We start from the raw sequence: 17,277 nt of genomic DNA, 5'->3' as shown, positions 1-17,277 counted from the left end.
GTCGCTTTGGCCGAGTGGTTAAGGCGTGTGCCTGCTAAGTACATGGGGTTTCCCCGCGAGAGTTCGAAACTCTCAGGCGACGAAATATTTTTCAAAAAAAACGATTTTTAACTTTTCACCAAAATCTTGAAGAAAAAAAAGCCCATCCCAAAGGAAAACAGTAAATGCCCATTAGATCGGCCCCTGAGCTCCAGCATGTCACCGACCGCAAGAACCGACTATGGCTAACAACCATGGTCGGACAATCTCTTTTGCCAGTTACGCTCAAAGCTTACGTAAACGATGGCTAACATTCGAACTCATTGCCCATTTCTTCGTAGTGTTGTAATATTATCATTAGCTTCGTATAAAAATGATATAGTATATAATAGCAAAACATGTTTTGTTTTTTTTTGCTGAAGTTGTTATTTTTTATATGAAAAAGGTTTAATATAACATTTGAGTTTATCACAATTAATTTTATAATTTCGCGAATATAATCTTCTTTTCTTTATAAAATCTGACATCATCTAATTAGTTGAATACTTAGATTTCTATTAAGAAATTTTGGATAATGACAAATCACAAAAAAATACAATAAAGAAAAAAAAAATCATAATCATAAATAAACCATGAAAATGAAAGATTAATTGTTTAAAGTTCATTAAAAATATTTGGAAAACGACATATAAACATAGAAAAAAATTATTAGTCTAAAGAGATTCTCAAAATATCTAATTATGTGTTCTTTTATCATCATTATTGCTTAAATTTTAAGAAATTTTTTATTTGATCATTTTTCATATCTATTTTATATACTTTTTAAAAAACTAAAAATATCTAAAAATATTATAGCATAAGTACTTATTATAAAAAAAAAAAAATTGGGAAGAAGTACAAAAATACATCCATGCAGGCTCGGGGCTCCCATGTTAGGTTTGACCGTTTGAATTTCATAAAATCGCAGAAAATAATAATGTTCCTTACAAAAAGTTTTCTATTTTGCCCTTTTAACAAAAAAAAAAGTATTCTATTCCTTCCTTGTACTAGAAGATGTGCTATGTGTAGTGTAATGTTTTGAAAATATGGGCTTGAAAACAAAAAGAGAAAAATATGCATAATGTTTTCTTGTGAATTTTCACGTTCACGACGTTTCTAAATAACAGTACAATCGTATTCTCGTCAACATGAACATTAACTGCGTACCAGGAAGGAAGCAGACATGCATTTACGAATCATATAGCTGATATTAAATACAATTTAATTACACGAATTTTGTTAAATAACCTTTTCAGAAGCTAGTAATGAATAATGAGAAACGTTGATGACAAGTTTCTTTTGTATGATGCAAAATACGAGACGAGTTACGTTTCAATATGTCTCGTACAGTTTTTGTTATATTTTTTTTTAACTAAAAAATGTTAAATCCGGATCTACTAAAGACACGGACCTAACCTGCGAGTGGGAGGTTCAACCCACGGATGGATCCTCTGCCGGGTATTCAAAAGGACCGTAAGCATGAACCCATATCCGCGTGGCCACATGTGAAACTAATAATTTCGCATTAGAAAGAAGTCTATCCCTGGCCTAGATCAACATGGCAACTCCTCCTCTAGCGGGAAGACCACCGAGATGTGGTTAGTTTTTGTTATATTGCCAGCGAATTTGTAGACAATTTGGCTACCGAATATAACATAAACATTAGGCTAACTAGGAAGTACGAGAAAAAAAAAACTAGGAAGTACGAGGAACAGTGAATAACTAATTTATGTCTGAAAACCTGTAATAAGAACAAAATGATGACAGCATGATTTCGCAGACTATTTTTTTAATTTTATCTCCCTTTTTTCTCCACGATCGTTTAAATTTTCTATTTTATAGTAGTAATATAATTTTTACTAAAGGCTGTATATTTTTGCTTATATATATATATTCTTCTTCTTCCGTTATTCAATTAAATAGAAGAACATAAACGATTGGTTGATGGCGTCGTTGGTTATTGTTGGAGAGAGTGAAGATGTATCATTCACAAAACCACTTGGGAGATTGTCTGTGTTTTACTATGGAGTTGGGCATATGCTCAATGACATTACTGCTTCGTGTTGGTTCACTTACCTTCTCCTGTTCTTGACTCAGATTGGTCTCTCCCCAAGGTTTGTAGGTCAACTCTTCACATAAAATCCATTCCTACTTGTAAGATTATCAAATCAAGCTTTTTTGTTCTGTAGGGATGCTGCCATCGTCATGCTCTCTGGTCAAGTTGCTGATGGTTTTGCTACTGTCTTCGTTGGTGAATTGGTAACTTCTTTATAAGCTTGAATCTTTTGAATAACACAAACTTTGGGTTTAGTTTCTTTGTTGCGAGAGTTTGCTTTGGTCTCACTAAACATCTCTTTATTGGTAATTGCTATAATGTGTTCAAGAACTCCTTTTAGACATTTAGGTTCTCTTAGTATCATGTCATTTTAAGGCTATGTTGGTTTCAGTTAATGTAAATATTGTCACATCACTGTCTTCTTAACATGCAGATTGATAGATTTGGGCATTTCAAAATCTGGCATACCGCAGGGTCCCTATTAGTGGCTATCTCATTTTCATCGGTTTTTGGCGGGTGTTTGCCTTGTACTATCCTCCATAGTAACTCTTTAACTCTAGAAACATTATCGTACAGCATGTTTGCAGCTATCTTCAATATAGGATGGGCAGCTACGCAGGTTTCCCACATGTAAAACACTCTTCTCTTTTCTTCATTTTATCTTCTCTTTAGGTTAACATCAGTAAGTATTCATTTTCATAATCTTTACTCTTTAGGGCTATGGTAAATTACATTACACTGAACTCAACAAGCAGAGTAGCACTAACAAGCTCCCGTAATGCGTTTAGCATGGTCAGCTCTTTCCCCTATAGTCTTATTATGGCTCTTATATATATATATATTTTAGTTCTTGACTTTTCCTTGGACGGTGTGTTTTCAGGTTGCTAATTTAGCCTTATACGCGATTGCTTTAGTTGTATTTGGTGTCAGCAAGGCTGATACAAAAGAAAACACTGAATCACAGGTTTGTGTTTTTATAGACCCTCTTTGGATCTATATACGTCAAAGTTAATGCCTGTAGATATGATTCTAATTAGTCTGTCTTTAAATCTATAGTATCGTTGGATTGCTTATTCATGCATTACCGTTGGCTGCTGCTTTGTGGTCGTATTTCTTATGGGGACAAAGGAACCACGGTGACGCAAACATTTCTCTAAAATGCTTAAATCAACTTTAACCAAAGTTTCATGCATGGTTAGATGATATTATTATTGAAAATGAGTTTGTCTTCTTTTTATGTTCAAAGGCTGCGTATAACTCTAAGGGAAACTAACCGAGCAAGAATACCATGGGCCTATTGGTTCCGTAAGATTCTATATTATCAAGTCGCTATGGTTTATCTCCTCACACGACTAGTCTTGAATGTTTCACAGGTTAGTTTATGTATCGTTTCTCACTTTCTTGCTTCTCTTGTATCTATATTAATACTCACATTCCTGGATTACATTTATATCCACAGGCATATCTTGCATTCTTTGTTATTGATGACTTGCAAATGGCTCAATCCGCTAAAGCTCTGGTAAGTGAAAGAAGAATCTCTGTTGATCATCGAACTTGTCTGAACCAATGTTTTCATTTTCAGATTCCTGCAATAATCTATATCTGCAGCTTCGTTGTGTCGGTTATGCTTCAGGTATACAAGAAGTTCAAACCTTATTCGTCTTCACCATCTCTAAAAACAAGTGTTCTAAAAATCGATTTAGGCGGTGCCTAGCTGGAAAATTGGACAAAAAACAATTTTTCTAGAACGATTTAAAAAAAAAGGCTTAGGCGTTCAAAAAATCGATTTAGACACCTACATAATCAATAATCTCATATAAAGAGTTTAACTACCGTTTAGCGATTTCTTAAACATTGTTAAAACCTTTATGTTATGTAACTATATATTCCCATTAATGTAGGAGATTCCTTGGAATGGGAAACGCCTCAAGGCTTATTATTGTGCTGGTGGTATTATATGGATGTTCTGTGGTGTATCGGTCCTCTTTTTGCCAAGAAGTATAAACTCTTTCATGTATGCAGTCTCTGTCTTTATAGGCATAGCAAATGCATTGATTCTGGTAAGACATATTCATCTGCTACCTCAGATGTCGTCATGTGATATAAGGAAACTATATAATATCTTTTGATTAATCTTAATCTTTTACAGGTGACGGCAATTAGTATGCAGAGTGTGTTGGTTGGTTCAGTACTTGGCGGATGTGCTTTCGTTTGTGGGTCTTTAAGTTTCTTAGATAAAATGTCATGTGGCATTGCTTTATATGTTCTTCAGTCACACAAAAGTAAGTTTCTTCTTATGTACCAATATTATATCAACTCGGATAAAATTGTTGATGGACGTGTGATTTGGATGTATTGTGCAGGCGGGACTTCACCAGAAGTTGTTGTTAACAGCACACACAGTTTTGACTTTTCGGTGACAAGATATGGATTAGGACTTGTCCCAGCTGTATGCTCTTTTATTGGAGTCGTTGTCACGTATTTTATGGAACTTGATGGCACAATAGTAAAGCCTCTGTGCCAACCGTTGCTACTTGAGTGAACAGAAAGGAAAAAGTCCCTTTGGTGAAATAATTAAAATAATAAACACTCTGTTTCAGTTAGAGTCTTTTTAATGTCTTTCTAGTTTAGAAAGTATAAATCCTTGTTGTTTTCTTCATTGTTAGTTAACTTATGGATTTGGATTGAGTCGTATGACTTAAGGAGAAGATCGTCTGGGTTATGTCAGCGATTACTCAGATTCAAATCCAAGAGTGTAATTGCTGCTTCATTATAATCAAATAGTACTATTCAATATTATTGGATTGAGTTTAGTTCTTTGATTCGGAGAAGTTTGTATAGCTAAATTTTATCGCATCCTTGTATGTTATACAACTTATGAAACAGAGCTCGAGAAAACAGTGTGTAACATAAAACAAATAGATAAACCAAAGAATTTTTTACATCTAAAACACTTTATCACATTTCAATTACACTACAACGCACTTATCACTTGAGACACGCTTTCTTTTGTCAAAAAAATTCTTATGACCTTAAACTAAAGATAATTTTTCTCATCTTCTTATTTTTTTTTCTACTTTATGTTTTCATTTACTTTTATCTCAAATTTTAAAATATATTAAACAAAAATAACAGTCATTATAAACTATATATAAAATTCTCTATCTCTTAAGATCCATTTTCATATATATATTATGAAAATATTAATGTGTAAACAAAACTAAATGTGGACGTGGACACCAAAACGTGGATATCAGAATTATAAATTAGTTGTGGACATGTATACCTTAACAGAATTATAAATTAATTATAAACTAGTTGTGGACATGGACAATATTCTTTCGATTTCATTCATCATCTCGGGATCTAAATTCAACTGTAATCAAATTTGCATCCATCCACATCATAACGAAGTGCAGATCCCTTAATTCGAAAATCTCTTACATGCAAGATCTATTACTCTCCGACAGAAGGTAAACGCTTCTTCGATTTTTCTCTCTGCTCATACTCACAATATCATCTCTTTCTCATCTTGATTGAAGTTTAATTACAGATAATTTATCAATTGGGCTGAATAAGCCAAGTGCTCGTGTTGGAAACGACGAACCCACTGCTTCACTCTCGTTGGTGGTGGTACTAAATCTAAGGAGAAAGCCATTCAAATAGTTGGTTAGTGGGATTTTTAGTAAAACGAAAATTTCAATATTATCTTTTGTAATGAATCTCAGAAGATCCATACGGGAGAGAAGAATAAAAAAAAAAATAGAGGAGTTTCTATGCAAATCAATGGTATCCCTTAGAAGTTCTTTGCAGTGACAACCAATTGTATCAAAAACATATGTATTGGTTTTGTATCAGTCCACAACTTGTCGTATCAAAACAAAGAAGTTAGATATGGACAAAAAAAATTTCTTTTGGTGAGGGTTTTGATAACAGAGTCTATGTCCATGTTTTGTGGTATAATTTTAGTAACATGAATTCATGTCCACGTATTGTTGTATAGTTTTATGGAATCAAACAGAGAGTTTGTCCACGTTATCTACTATAAACACATTAACATCGCATGTCCACATATTACTCATCATTCATCCACACATCACCCGTCCACAAATCACCCAACCACGCATCACCCGTCCACAAATCACTCATCCACATATTACTTGAGTGTCCACAAGTGTCGTTTCCATTAAGGACAAAATTGTCCATAATTTGTCGCTGGTGCACAATAAAGTGTGTCACATGTAAAAAGTGTTTTTAGGTGTAATAGAAAGTCAAAAAGTGTCCTTTAGTGTAATCAACTCTAAACCAAATGCGATAACTTTTTTACATTAGAACACATACCAAGAATGCGATATAAGATTACAAAGAATCAAACCAAACAGCTTCATGAAAAGTAAATAATAAAATCAATCATTTCTCATCACCAGCCCAGTTTCCCTTGAGTTTAGGCCCAGTAGGCCCATCTTCACCATACACTTCATCAGGAATCTTCTTCGCAAAGTTCACAAAAGCCTTCTTCAAAGCCCCAGGCAACAGCCTCGCCACCCTCTTAACATCATCATCAACGCTATAATCAATCTTAGGTCCCCACTTCCTGTAATAATTCAACCACGGCGGCTCCACTACTCCTCCGCCTTCATACTCCGCCGCAACCACCTCGTACCCTAACCCCGTATCAACCACCTTCTTACTCTTCGCCGTATCGTTCCTTATCCCAACATCGTCGTCTCCTTGCAACACTAGTCCAGGTTTAGCATACATTGCGTGTCCGTGAAGCGACGCGTAAGCCACAGGCTTGTTGCTTCCTCCTCCTTGGAACTCTAGGTCACAAGCGTCGAGCCAAACTCCTCCGCTGTGCTGAGACAAGAACACTCTCCATAGCTCTCCGGTGAAGTTGCTTATACGTAACGTCACGTGTTCCCAGTCACCGATGTGTTCGCCGATCCTCCCTAACGGTAGGTTGATGAACTTGACTTTCGCACGTGCGGGACCATTGAAAGGGTAGAATAGCCAGATTGCTATGTCGGTGAACGTTGCTCCGAGCATTGGTTTGATGTGGAGATACGCTTTCGTGTTCTGCAAGTCACCTTTCTTAACTCTCTCTTTGGCCTTCTTGTCTATAGGCAGGTCTAGCCAGTATGAACCGTCGTTAGATCCGCCTTGTGGAAGGTTTGTTCCGTTGGATTCGATAGGGTTAGGGTTTGATTCTTGACCTTGCTTGTAAAGCAAGGCACCGTTGCTGAAGTACCAGTTAACAGAGGAAGGTAGGTATTCTTCGTCTGGGTGGAGATAGATCAATGGAGAATACGTGTTGAACAAGACTCCGATTTGGGACCCGTTTGGCATGGTAGAGAAGTTTAGTTTCGTGTTCTTCAAGCAAGATAAAGATGGAGGAGATGAGTTTTGAGGTTGCCATGTGAATGTTCCGACACAGACTCCTGTAGCTTGTGTCCCTCTAATGTTCGGTCTTAGGTTTGAGACGTTGCCTCCGTTTGTTCCCCATATCCATGTGTCAGCTTCACACTGTTCGGTTAAGTCTGACCTAACACAACGCAGTTTGTCTAGAGGAGGCTTTTGAGAGGTGGTTGTGACTAATAAACCAACGGCTTGGTATCCATCAGGCGGCACGGGCTGCCAGATGTATCCAGGTCCGTCTTGTTTGATCTTGAGTGACTCGGTCTTTGCTACGAGGGTGTAATCTAGAGGCGATTTCAAGGTGTTGCTTGAGAGATCCCTAGCTGTGAGTACCCATCCGAATAGTTGATGGTTGTTTGGTTGAGCGTAGTAACCGAGGATGGAGAAACCGGAAGGGACCGATGATGGTTCAAAGAAGGTTGCTCCGAGGTTGTCTGGTCCACCTTCATAAGTGGACCAGACCTTGTTGAATGTCGAAACTTGGCTAACCTCAAGACCTCCCAAGTCAATGGTTCGTTTCGCAAACCCGTTACCTGAAGATTCAAGTCAAATAAAAATCATCAAACCAATAAATGTTAAGTTTTACGAATTTTTAATTTAAAACCAATTGCGATAAGTTGACTGATCCAAGTCTTTTATATTATTCATGTTTCCTTGAAACTCCCTAGAAGTTTTATATTCTCACAAGAGATGAACAAGAACCATATATAGTACAAACCTTGAGGCAAAGTAGGCAGTGGTGAGGGAAACTTGAAAGGAGTTTCCACGGGAAGTGCTTTGAGAATCTTCTCTGATACAGCTTCGGGAGAAGGATCCGTGATTGAAAGACAGTTTCCCATTTTGAGATGGGGAGATTGATTTGAAATGGTCTAACAGTAGAAACTTGAAATCATGGGTTATATATATTTTCAGTATCTTGATGTTTTTAAAGACTCGTCAAGAATATATAACATAAGCAAGAGAAGTTAAATGCCAAAGGGAATAAGTGTAAAGCATATTCTTCATTGTTAATGAGAAAAAACGCAAACGTAGACGTAGAAGTCAATGCTTATCGATCTAACTGAAGCTGTCGTGCAAGGTTTTATTCAAAATATACATGTTTATTATATCCTTCTCTTTTCTTTTTTTCTGCAGTTTACATATCGTGCAAGGGAATACTTGAAATTTTGATGACAAGGGACAACGACTTGTTACAGTTTATCCAATAGCAAAAAAAACGTGGTACTTGTTAAAAATATATAAAACTAATATGATTTTAATATATATATATATACTTAATTTCCAATACAAAATCATTTGTAAGATGTTTGTAGTTAGGAATCGGTCTCCGAAACGGTCTTCAATAACCTACACATCTTTAGAACTCTATACCATACAAATTCAATCATGGAAAAAGATGCCACGAACATTTTCAGAGTAGAAATGTCATTACATGTATATAGAATTTCATACAAAAATATAGGTACATGAATCATATAAAATATATGTAACGATATCATTTTTTTTATGTAACGATATTTTATGTTAACATTGTTGGAAGATTCATCTAGTAGAATATTAAAGGAAAATTTTCAAAAAAAAAACTTTGTTTGTTTACAAAATCAAAAACCCAAATCCACGAAAAAGCGAACTCCATAAAACTGAAAGCATCATGACCTTGTTACCGCCAGTTGGTCCAATGCATCAAATGATATTCAGAAATCTATTTTAAAAAAATTGGTGAAAAATGTTAAGAGAAATCTATAAAATTGAAGTTCCGAACAAATATAAATGTTGCTAGCCCAAACACGATCATGTACAAAAACCTTACGACCAGATCAAACATGCATATTCTTATCATATTCTTTTTTGACATTCATACATATTATTATTCAAATTACAGACTTTTGAGACCTAAAAAAGCTTTTACATACACATAATATCAAGGATCTAACTACCATGACTGTGAATTTTTCTTTTCATGTCATGACTATCACATGTTCTTATTTTAAATTACACATCCCGACATACTTAAGCTTTGACACACACACACACATATCCAGATATCAAGGGCACTTAGCGTTTCGACCAGGACCACCATAGAAGAAATGAGTCCCCCAATAAGAACTTCCACTTTGTCCTTCTTTAACGCTGTAGCAGTTATCATTATCAGTAGTAGGATGAAGATTTTCTGCTTCTCTCAGAGTATTGGCTCCATCAACTGTCATAACTTTCCTGAAATAGCTCGCTTTCTTATACCATTCCCCTGCGAAGTGCCCACTTCCCATAGTGGTGGTTGTGTGTCTCCCGCCGGTCATTTCGTTTGCGATTCCACCGCCCCAATAAACTTCCTCAGCTTTATCTTTCAGAGAAGTAAACAACGAGCCAGGCCAGTACCCAACAAGCTCTTCACCGACCCTAAGACCATCCGCAATGGAGGATTTAAATGAATCCTTAGCACATAATCCTAAGCAAATACCAATACAATAATAATATAAAACCTAAATAAGCTAAGGAGCAGTCCTTAATTAAGGATTAAAATGAATGAATCCTTGTTGACGTGGCCTTCTTCGTTTTCTGTAGTTTCTCTCTCTGTTGTCTTTCTTTCTCCGTCATTCTCCTTTGAAGATTGGAGCAAATGGTCGGTGGCTGCTATCCCCTGTCTTATTCTTCTGCCGTGCGCTTGCTTCAACGGGACGGATAATTCTCTGCCGGCGGTTTATCTGTCGTACGTGGTGAAGGGGGTGGATACGTTGTTGGGGATAGCGAGGAGGTATGAGACTACGCTTACTGATTTGATGAATGTGAATGCTATGGGTGCTCCTGATGTTAGCTCCGGTGATATCCTCGCCGTTCCTTTGTCAGGTTTGGTCTATAAAGTTCTTGTCTTTATGGGTTTATATGATGTGAAGTAGTTTCTATTGTTAGTTAATGTTCCCAAGTTGGGATCTTTGGTTGTTTCTTTAATTGTTTTTTGTTTGTGTTGTGCATTGATATGGGTTTTGAGCTGCCAAAGGTTGAATCTTTAGAGGTTTATGTAATGGGAAGCAGTTTCTGTTGTGAGTTTGTAGTCTATAATGTTGCCAAGTTGGGATCTTTAGTGTGGCTTTGTCAGTCTTTGGTTGTTTTCTTTACTTGTTGTGCGTTGGTGTGAGTTTTGAGCTGCTAAAAGTTTGCATCTTTGTGGTGTTTACTTGTTTGCTAAGCTCTGTTTTGATTTTTGGTTCTGTATCTTCACCTTCTCTCAGCTTGTTCTTATCTTTAGTGGTTTATATAATGGGAAGTAGTTTCTATTTTTGGTATAGCTTTGTTAGTCTTTGGTTGTTTCCTTTACTTGTTGTGCGTTGGTGTGAGTTTTGAGCTGCCAATCTTTGTGCTGTTTACTTGTTTGCTGAGCTCGGTTGGTAACAGTTGTTTTTATTTTTGGTTATGTATCTTCACCTTGTCTCAGCTTGTGCTTATCTTTAAAAGTTTATATAATGGGAGTTAGTTTCTATTTTTGGTGTAGCTTGTCTTTGGTTGTTTCCTTTATTGTTGTTTGATTGCATTTTTGTGTTGTGTGAGTTCTTAGCTGCCAAAAGTTTGCATCTTTGTGGTGTTTTCTTGTTTGCTGAGCTCTGTTTAAATGATTGGTTATGTATCTTCTTCACCTTTGTCACAGCTTGTGCTTCTAATTTTCCCAAGTATGCTTCGGATTATGGATTGATAGTTCCAAATGGTAGCTACGCTCTAGCAGCAGGCCACTGCGTGCAATGCAGCTGTGCGCTTGGGAGCCGCAGGTAATAACAATATCCAAAGATATCCTCTCCTTACCTTCCTTCCTTCCTTCTCTCAAGCTTATGTTAATTTGGTTGTGGTGTGGTGTGTATGTGATGCAGTTTGTATTGTGAGCCTGCTTCTTTAGCCGTCTCTTGCTCGAGTATGCAGTGTACAAACAGCAACCTCATGCTCGGTAACATCACGGTCCAGCAGAGTAGCGCTGGCTGTAACGTGACGACTTGTGATTACAATGGTTTCGCCAACGGCACCATCTTGACCATGCTGTCTAGATCTCTACAGCCACGATGTCCCGGGCCTCAACAATATGCGCCACTTCTAGCTCCTCCTGATACTGTTCCTAAGACCATGATTATCCGGAGCTCTTAAGAGCGTTTCTTAGTTTAATGGTCATGTAGAAGCCAATGGATTTGCTACTCAGAGCCCTCGAGCTGCTGCAATGGTCTGAGAATTTTTGGTTTTTGACAGAGAGAAGAGAAGTTCCAGAGGAGAATGGCCTTTCGATTTCTATTTTTTGTTACTGCTGTGTCGATTTCTATTTTGTCAGTCTCATTGTCTGAGTTTGGAAACTTTAGTTTTGAAGGGGAAATTGGTAACGCTCATTCATAACAACAAACTTTGAAAAAGATTGAAAAATCTTCTATACATATTTGATCATATTACATGTTTTAAATTTTTTTTTTATTCCTAAGGACTCTAAATTAAAGAACACCATTGGACATTTTATTTTGATTAGAGTCCTTAACTATTCTAAAAAAAAAAAAATTAGTTTAATAATCATAAGGACTCCAATGGTGGTAACACCATTGGAGATGCTCTAAGCCACCAGTTTCCACAGTCCTAAGTAATAGACAATCCATTTTGGGTTTAGTTTAGATGCAGATATATGCTTAGATCCCATATTGCAAATTTAAAAAGGAAAAACTTATATATATATATAAGATATTTGTGTCAATCTAGTTATAGCTAATTGATTTAAAAGTATAGCTCATGATAAACTCAAATTTAATACTATCTTATATATAAGATATTTGTGTCAATCAGGGTTACATGTATTATGTACATGCTAGATTTATTAAGTGTATGAGCAACATCAATACAAGTTTCACATAGAGCTTTCCAACAAATAACAATAAAATCAATAATAGTATAATTTTGTTTTGGTTTTTAAAAAACTTGAAAAGCTTACTCAAAAGTTTATTAAATGAGAAAGTTTTGATAATTTGTATATGTAAATTTCTTACGTTTAAAAACAAATAATATTATATTATTATATATTCATATATTATTTTTGTAATTTTTATAAGAAACCACACTTCTATACATTTTTATGAATATTTTTACGAGAATACATCATAAAGGATAATAAAAACTAAATGATATATATTGTTTGAGATATAATATATTCATAAAGTAAATGTAATTATAAGATAATATATTTCTATATTTTAAGATATAGACATGTATATATATATGTCCCCGCTTAAAATATTTTCTTCAAAAGGACTAAAAATCAACTCGATCTCGGAACTTCTCCAAACCTGTCGTAGGATGGTCTCCCTTCCTCCATTGGGACTAGGCAGTACTCCTCTGTACCCTTGGATCCTTTGGATCCTGTGGACAAGTCGAAACAAGTTTTTGTTTGATAACAAACTCTTCTCGGAAGAGGCCTCTATATTGAAGGCAATTCAGGACGCTAGGGCGTGGAAAACTGCCCAGTGCCTTGTTGAAAAAGTCTCCTTACCACACATTGTGGTCCCGTCGCATAATATACCAGTTGCTAACTCATTTACGTGGTCCTCCTTTTCGGATGCAGCTTGGGATTCATCAACGGGCAACTGCGGGCTGGGTTGGCAACTTCGTGACGCCACGAAGACTGTTGCAGAAAGCTCCTCCTCTCACCGGCGCTTTGTTCCTTCAGCCCTAGTGGCTGAGGCTTTGGCGGTTAAGGCTGCTATGATTGCAGCTCTATCTTCACATGTCAGTAGTCTCCATGTTTACTCTGACTCTAAGGCTCTCATCACGTTCCTTAAGTCTCAAGACGAAGATGTTGTCTTGAAAGGTGTTCTCCATGATATCAGAATCTTGGCGCTCTCTTTCGAATCTATCTTGTATTGTTTTATTCCGTGTTTAGCAAACTGTGATTGTATTCTCTTCATTCCTCTGTACTTGCAACTGAGTAGCTTGATTCCGTTTTAATATAAGTGCTTGTTCGATCAAAAAAAAAAGAAAGAAAAACTATGTGAGTAGTACCTTCCAAACAAGTATGGGGAGCTCGTGTTGAGCTCCGTCGTATTGTGAGACCTCACAGTAGGATCCACCTACAGTTACCCGTTTGCTCCTCTGAACAAAACCTGAGCAGTCAGTGTTGTAGCATCCTGTGGCTCCGTACCCATCGCTCTATTTCCAAAATTATTTCAAAGATGTTAGCTTCTTTAATATTCAATTAAAAACTTAAAAATAACGCAGGGACAAGAAGAAAAAACAAACAACACAATCTGTATCTATTCTATTCCTACTTTTGATCAGATCACAGTGGTAATATGTGTGTTTCGTATTGTTGCTTGGACAGGTTGCTTAAAAACAAAATTGCATATTATGATCAGAATCCAAAACTAGTGAATATGTTTAGGGTTGCACATAAATTTATTTTAAAAAAAGGGAGCTTACCGTCCAGTAAACAAATAATCTAACTTTGTTATCACCATATTTTCCTGGATAGACCTATAAATCAAGGAAAACAAATGTAGTGTTAATTAAAAAAAATTGCATATGAGACGATGTAGTTTCGGATTGACGACCAAAGAAGTATAAATACCTCTGCAAACCAACTTCAATTGTGCTAAGTTCATAGTCATATCCAGACCCAAGCCAAGTCTGAGCCAAGCTACACTCGTTGGGAACTTCAACTTCTGGTCTCCAAATATTCATTACAAACTGTGTCCCGTAATAATTTCCAAGCGAATTCATGAGTGCGACCTAAACCGGCCGGGTCCAAAAAAGGGAGAAGTGTTAATTCAAAACTAGAAAGCTCTTAAACGTTTAAAAACAAATCTTGTTAAAGATTTGTATTTTTCTCCTCTATTTAAGTATTCAAGCATGAATCAAAGATCCAACGTGCAGCTTATTTATTGGTTAAAGTTTAAAAACTTCTACACCCAGGTCTGAAGTTCGAATCTCAGACTATGCAATTTATTGCAGATTACAGGAAATCCAGGTTTCAAGTTTCGGAGAAAGCAGTTTATTAAACAATTATGCAGACTACAGAAAAAATGCTTACAAGGTATCTTCAACATGGTGCAAGTAAATCTGGCCAGGCGTGGATCTTCAGAGGACGGCTCAGGTGATGCAGTTAGGCGTAGGTCTTCATAAGGCAGGTAGTATTGTCGGTTGTCGAATCGTCTATGTAATCTTTCTCATATCGTAGTTGTAAGATCATAATAAATCAGCGTTAAAAAAAATGTGCAGCTTATTATTCGAAAATTATGTAACTCTAAACGTGTAGATTGTAATTTTTGTACTGATATGTTTGATGCTATTTAGATTTATTATATTGAAATCTATAATTATGGTATTTATATTTTTTTCTCAATATATATCACCAAGACAAACGTTAAAAATAAGAGTATTAAAATCATTATTATTGAGATCATAAGCATACACATAATAATGAGTATTCAACAATTAAAATATTATGTAATATACACATAAATAGAAATTGATCATGCTACATGTTGCAATACTTTCCTAGTTAGTATATTTGTTTGACATATAATAAAAATTAATATAACAATAGTATTCTCCATATAATTCGGATATCATAATTAAAGATATTAAAAACGATTTAAAACAGTAAAGACACTCACGTTTCACAAAAAAAAACGTAATTATATTTTTATTTGTGTTTAATGACAAATATCATACAAATTTTGATAACTTTTAAAATTTAAATATTCTTGTGTTCCACTTAAAAACATGCCACAATTGAATAAATAACAAAAAGGAAAATGCGTAAACACTGTACCTCATGGCCTCCAGCGTTGCTTTGATCATGAATCTTTTTCCCGAAACTCTCAATGGATTTTCCTCGTAAGATATCCTCTTTCTCTGTTCTTCTTATAGCAACAGTGTTTTCTGGACACTCTCCGTTCTTGAGCCATATCTGAGTTATAGCCTTTGGCTCTTTCTTGGTGTACGTAGAATTAACTTTCGGGATAAAACTCGGCCTCATCTACATGCAAAAACATCCAGTTCAGCATATGATCATATATGCATCTTTAAACATAGAGAGATCGAAAATAAAGGCAAACCTGGATGGTGTGGGTTTTAAGCAGAGGATGATCAAAAGCTGGCTGAAGAGTTATCGGAACACAATCTATTATATCTCCATCTTCACTCTGTAAGAAAATATTAATTAGCCAAAGGGTGGAGTGATGATGCAAATGGATTTCTTTATATATCATAGCATATTTAGAAACTAATCGTTGATTATTATGTAAAAATTTACATTTCATGTCATGCACTTATTAGCTTCATGTTTTATATATAAAATCTAAAATTGATTAGTTATATCAAATACAGTTTTTTCATATCAAATTAAAAGATCTTAATATTTTCCATATAACATATAGTATATTACTGACTGAAAAATAGTGTTGAGTAATCATATCATTTTGTATCTTTACTGATCTTCTACATATTTTTATTAGTATAGACTAATAGTTCGAGAACAAGCCACATTTGTAGTTTCTTACACAGTAATTAAACATACATTTTCCATATAACAAAATCACAAAAATAGTATATTTGGAACATAATAAGAATTAACATAAACTTTTTTTTTTAACACTTAATAGTAAACATGTATTAGATTAGCTTTAAACAAGTGTATAGTATATTTTTATCATGTGTTTGGAAACCCCAACATCAAATCTATTTATCATTGCTCAGGACAACACCAAAACAAATTAAAAAAAAATATGTGTACAAATTACCTTAATTGATTTAAGAGCAGGTATGTTGAGCTGCTTTAAACGTCTTTGTACTTTGACATCCGGATGATCAGAAAACTCCTTTCCATAGACACAAGGAGAGATTATTGTCGTTATCACTGTGAGAGCTACCGCAAAACCGGCCATTCCCATATTATATGGATAATGATATTCCTTAGCAAAGCTTTTAGATAGTAAGTCGTTTTTCACTTTTTAATCAACAACTCTTTCGAATTTATATAGAGGAGTAGAGATTGCTCACATTTTCTATTAATTAAGAGAATTAATGCTTAAAGACCTTATCATCTTGTAATAGGTTTGTCAATTGTCAGTGGCTACAGTAAGAAAAAGTAAGTAAATCACTAAACATTGACCCATGACTTAAACATAATAAGATCATAATTAAGAGTACTGTAATTTAACAAATTAAGAAATAAAATAAAAATCTCTAAGAATGATGCAAAACTTAAGTCATGGCCCATTGTGTTACTATCATAACCACTAACAAAGGTTTTTCCGAAAATAGTGCTTAAAGATCTTATCATCCTATGATTTTTTTTTCTGAAATTAGTAGTGATTGGAAACCTTTAGGAGATTGTGATTTATAAGAGTACTGTAATTTAACAAATTAAGAAATAAATACATTTTCGCTGAGAATAATGCAAAACTTAAGTCATGGCCCACTGTGTTACTATCATAACCACTAGCAAATTATGTGATAGGTTTTTCTGAAATTGTGCTTAAAGATATTATCATTTTATGATAGTTTTCTGAAACTAGTAGTGATTTGAAACCTTTATCATCATATGGTAGTATTCTTAGTGGTTGAAAACACAATACCATATATGCCATGGAATGTCTCCATATGATTATTTTTTAAATCATGTTTAATTAATAACTAGATTCGAATCCACGCAAATGGGCGGAATATAATATTTCTAAATTTTATCAGATGATTATAAGAAAAAATTAAAATTTTGAGTTGGGGGATTTTAGATCACGTAAGTTAAGTGTAATTATGTTCATATATTTTATAGTGTA

At 35.1% G+C, this 17,277-nt stretch overlaps 4 protein-coding genes and 1 non-coding gene across 6 annotated transcripts; 3 read left to right on the top strand and 2 right to left on the bottom strand.

Moving 5' to 3' along the window:
* On the top strand, positions 1-82 carry TRNAS-GCU. Its single transcript has one exon. It is a non-coding gene; the product is annotated as a tRNA-Ser (tRNA).
* A 1,873-nt stretch (positions 83-1,955) lies between these two features.
* On the top strand, positions 1,956-5,121 carry LOC111215422 (major facilitator superfamily domain-containing protein 12-like). Of its 2 annotated transcripts, XM_022718909.2 has the most exons (12): positions 1,956-2,132; positions 2,208-2,277; positions 2,508-2,704; positions 2,791-2,866; positions 2,955-3,038; positions 3,131-3,210; positions 3,321-3,447; positions 3,534-3,593; positions 3,657-3,707; positions 3,976-4,134; positions 4,224-4,356; positions 4,438-5,120. In XM_022718909.2, exons 1-12 carry the CDS (start codon positions 1,963-1,965, stop codon positions 4,614-4,616), a joined length of 1,386 nt encoding a protein of 461 aa, XP_022574630.2. In that variant the 5' UTR covers positions 1,956-1,962; the 3' UTR covers positions 4,617-5,120. The 2 variants fall into 2 exon arrangements, with proteins under 2 accessions (XP_022574630.2, XP_022574629.2); XM_022718908.2 differs by having other exon boundaries at positions 4,224-5,121.
* Positions 5,122-6,358: 1,237 nt separating this feature from the next.
* LOC111215192 lies at positions 6,359-8,441 on the bottom strand. Its single transcript, XM_022718547.2, has 2 exons — positions 8,208-8,441; positions 6,359-8,022 (listed from the first exon to the last, which is right to left on the bottom strand). Exons 1-2 carry the CDS (start codon positions 8,326-8,328, stop codon positions 6,485-6,487), a joined length of 1,659 nt encoding a protein of 552 aa, XP_022574268.2. The 5' UTR covers positions 8,329-8,441; the 3' UTR covers positions 6,359-6,484.
* Positions 8,442-9,892: 1,451 nt separating this feature from the next.
* On the top strand, positions 9,893-11,904 carry LOC125585710 (lysM domain-containing GPI-anchored protein 1-like). Its single transcript, XM_048755273.1, has 3 exons — positions 9,893-10,333; positions 11,130-11,247; positions 11,347-11,904. The coding sequence occupies exons 1-3, from the start codon at positions 10,009-10,011 to the stop codon at positions 11,612-11,614; spliced, it is 711 nt and encodes a 236-aa protein (XP_048611230.1). The 5' UTR covers positions 9,893-10,008; the 3' UTR covers positions 11,615-11,904.
* A 1,579-nt stretch (positions 11,905-13,483) lies between these two features.
* LOC111205831 lies at positions 13,484-16,383 on the bottom strand. Its single transcript, XM_022702108.1, has 5 exons — positions 16,240-16,383; positions 15,556-15,642; positions 15,270-15,476; positions 13,916-13,969; positions 13,484-13,645 (listed from the first exon to the last, which is right to left on the bottom strand). The coding sequence occupies exons 1-5, from the start codon at positions 16,381-16,383 to the stop codon at positions 13,484-13,486; spliced, it is 654 nt and encodes a 217-aa protein (XP_022557829.1).
* Between the last annotated feature and the right edge of the window lie 894 nt (positions 16,384-17,277).

This window comes from Brassica napus, chromosome C4 (assembly GCF_020379485.1).
Source record: "Brassica napus cultivar Da-Ae chromosome C4, Da-Ae, whole genome shotgun sequence".
Taxonomy (NCBI): Eukaryota; Viridiplantae; Streptophyta; class Magnoliopsida; order Brassicales; family Brassicaceae; genus Brassica; species Brassica napus.
The sequence above is the reverse complement of the archived record's forward strand: the minus strand, read 5'-3'. Positions and strand labels throughout refer to the sequence as shown.

What these genes read in the sequence shown, in the direction of transcription:
- LOC111215422 (XM_022718908.2), top strand. Translation starts at nt 1,963, where the DNA reads ATGGCGTCGTTGGTTATTGTTGGAGAGAGTGAAGATGTATCATTCACA. An exon ending in CTGTCTTCGTTGGTGAATTG is followed by an intron (nt 2,278 to 2,507) that starts GTAACTTCTTTA and finishes CTTAACATGCAG; the next exon opens with ATTGATAGATTTGGGCATTT. An exon ending in CTCAATCCGCTAAAGCTCTG is followed by an intron (nt 3,594 to 3,656) that starts GTAAGTGAAAGA and finishes TTTCATTTTCAG; the next exon opens with ATTCCTGCAATAATCTATAT.
- LOC111215192 (XM_022718547.2), bottom strand. Translation starts at nt 8,328, where the DNA reads ATGGGAAACTGTCTTTCAATCACGGATCCTTCTCCCGAAGCTGTATCA. An exon ending in ACTGCCTACTTTGCCTCAAG is followed by an intron (nt 8,023 to 8,207) that starts GTTTGTACTATA and finishes TTGAATCTTCAG; the next exon opens with GTAACGGGTTTGCGAAACGA.
- LOC125585710 (XM_048755273.1), top strand. Translation starts at nt 10,009, where the DNA reads ATGAATGAATCCTTGTTGACGTGGCCTTCTTCGTTTTCTGTAGTTTCT. An exon ending in CCTCGCCGTTCCTTTGTCAG is followed by an intron (nt 10,334 to 11,129) that starts GTTTGGTCTATA and finishes CCTTTGTCACAG; the next exon opens with CTTGTGCTTCTAATTTTCCC. An exon ending in TGTGCGCTTGGGAGCCGCAG is followed by an intron (nt 11,248 to 11,346) that starts GTAATAACAATA and finishes TATGTGATGCAG; the next exon opens with TTTGTATTGTGAGCCTGCTT.
- LOC111205831 (XM_022702108.1), bottom strand. Translation starts at nt 16,383, where the DNA reads ATGGCCGGTTTTGCGGTAGCTCTCACAGTGATAACGACAATAATCTCT. An exon ending in TTAAAACCCACACCATCCAG is followed by an intron (nt 15,477 to 15,555) that starts GTTTGCCTTTAT and finishes TTTTGCATGTAG; the next exon opens with ATGAGGCCGAGTTTTATCCC. An exon ending in GCAACGCTGGAGGCCATGAG is followed by an intron (nt 13,970 to 15,269) that starts GTACAGTGTTTA and finishes CTTGATTTATAG; the next exon opens with GTCTATCCAGGAAAATATGG.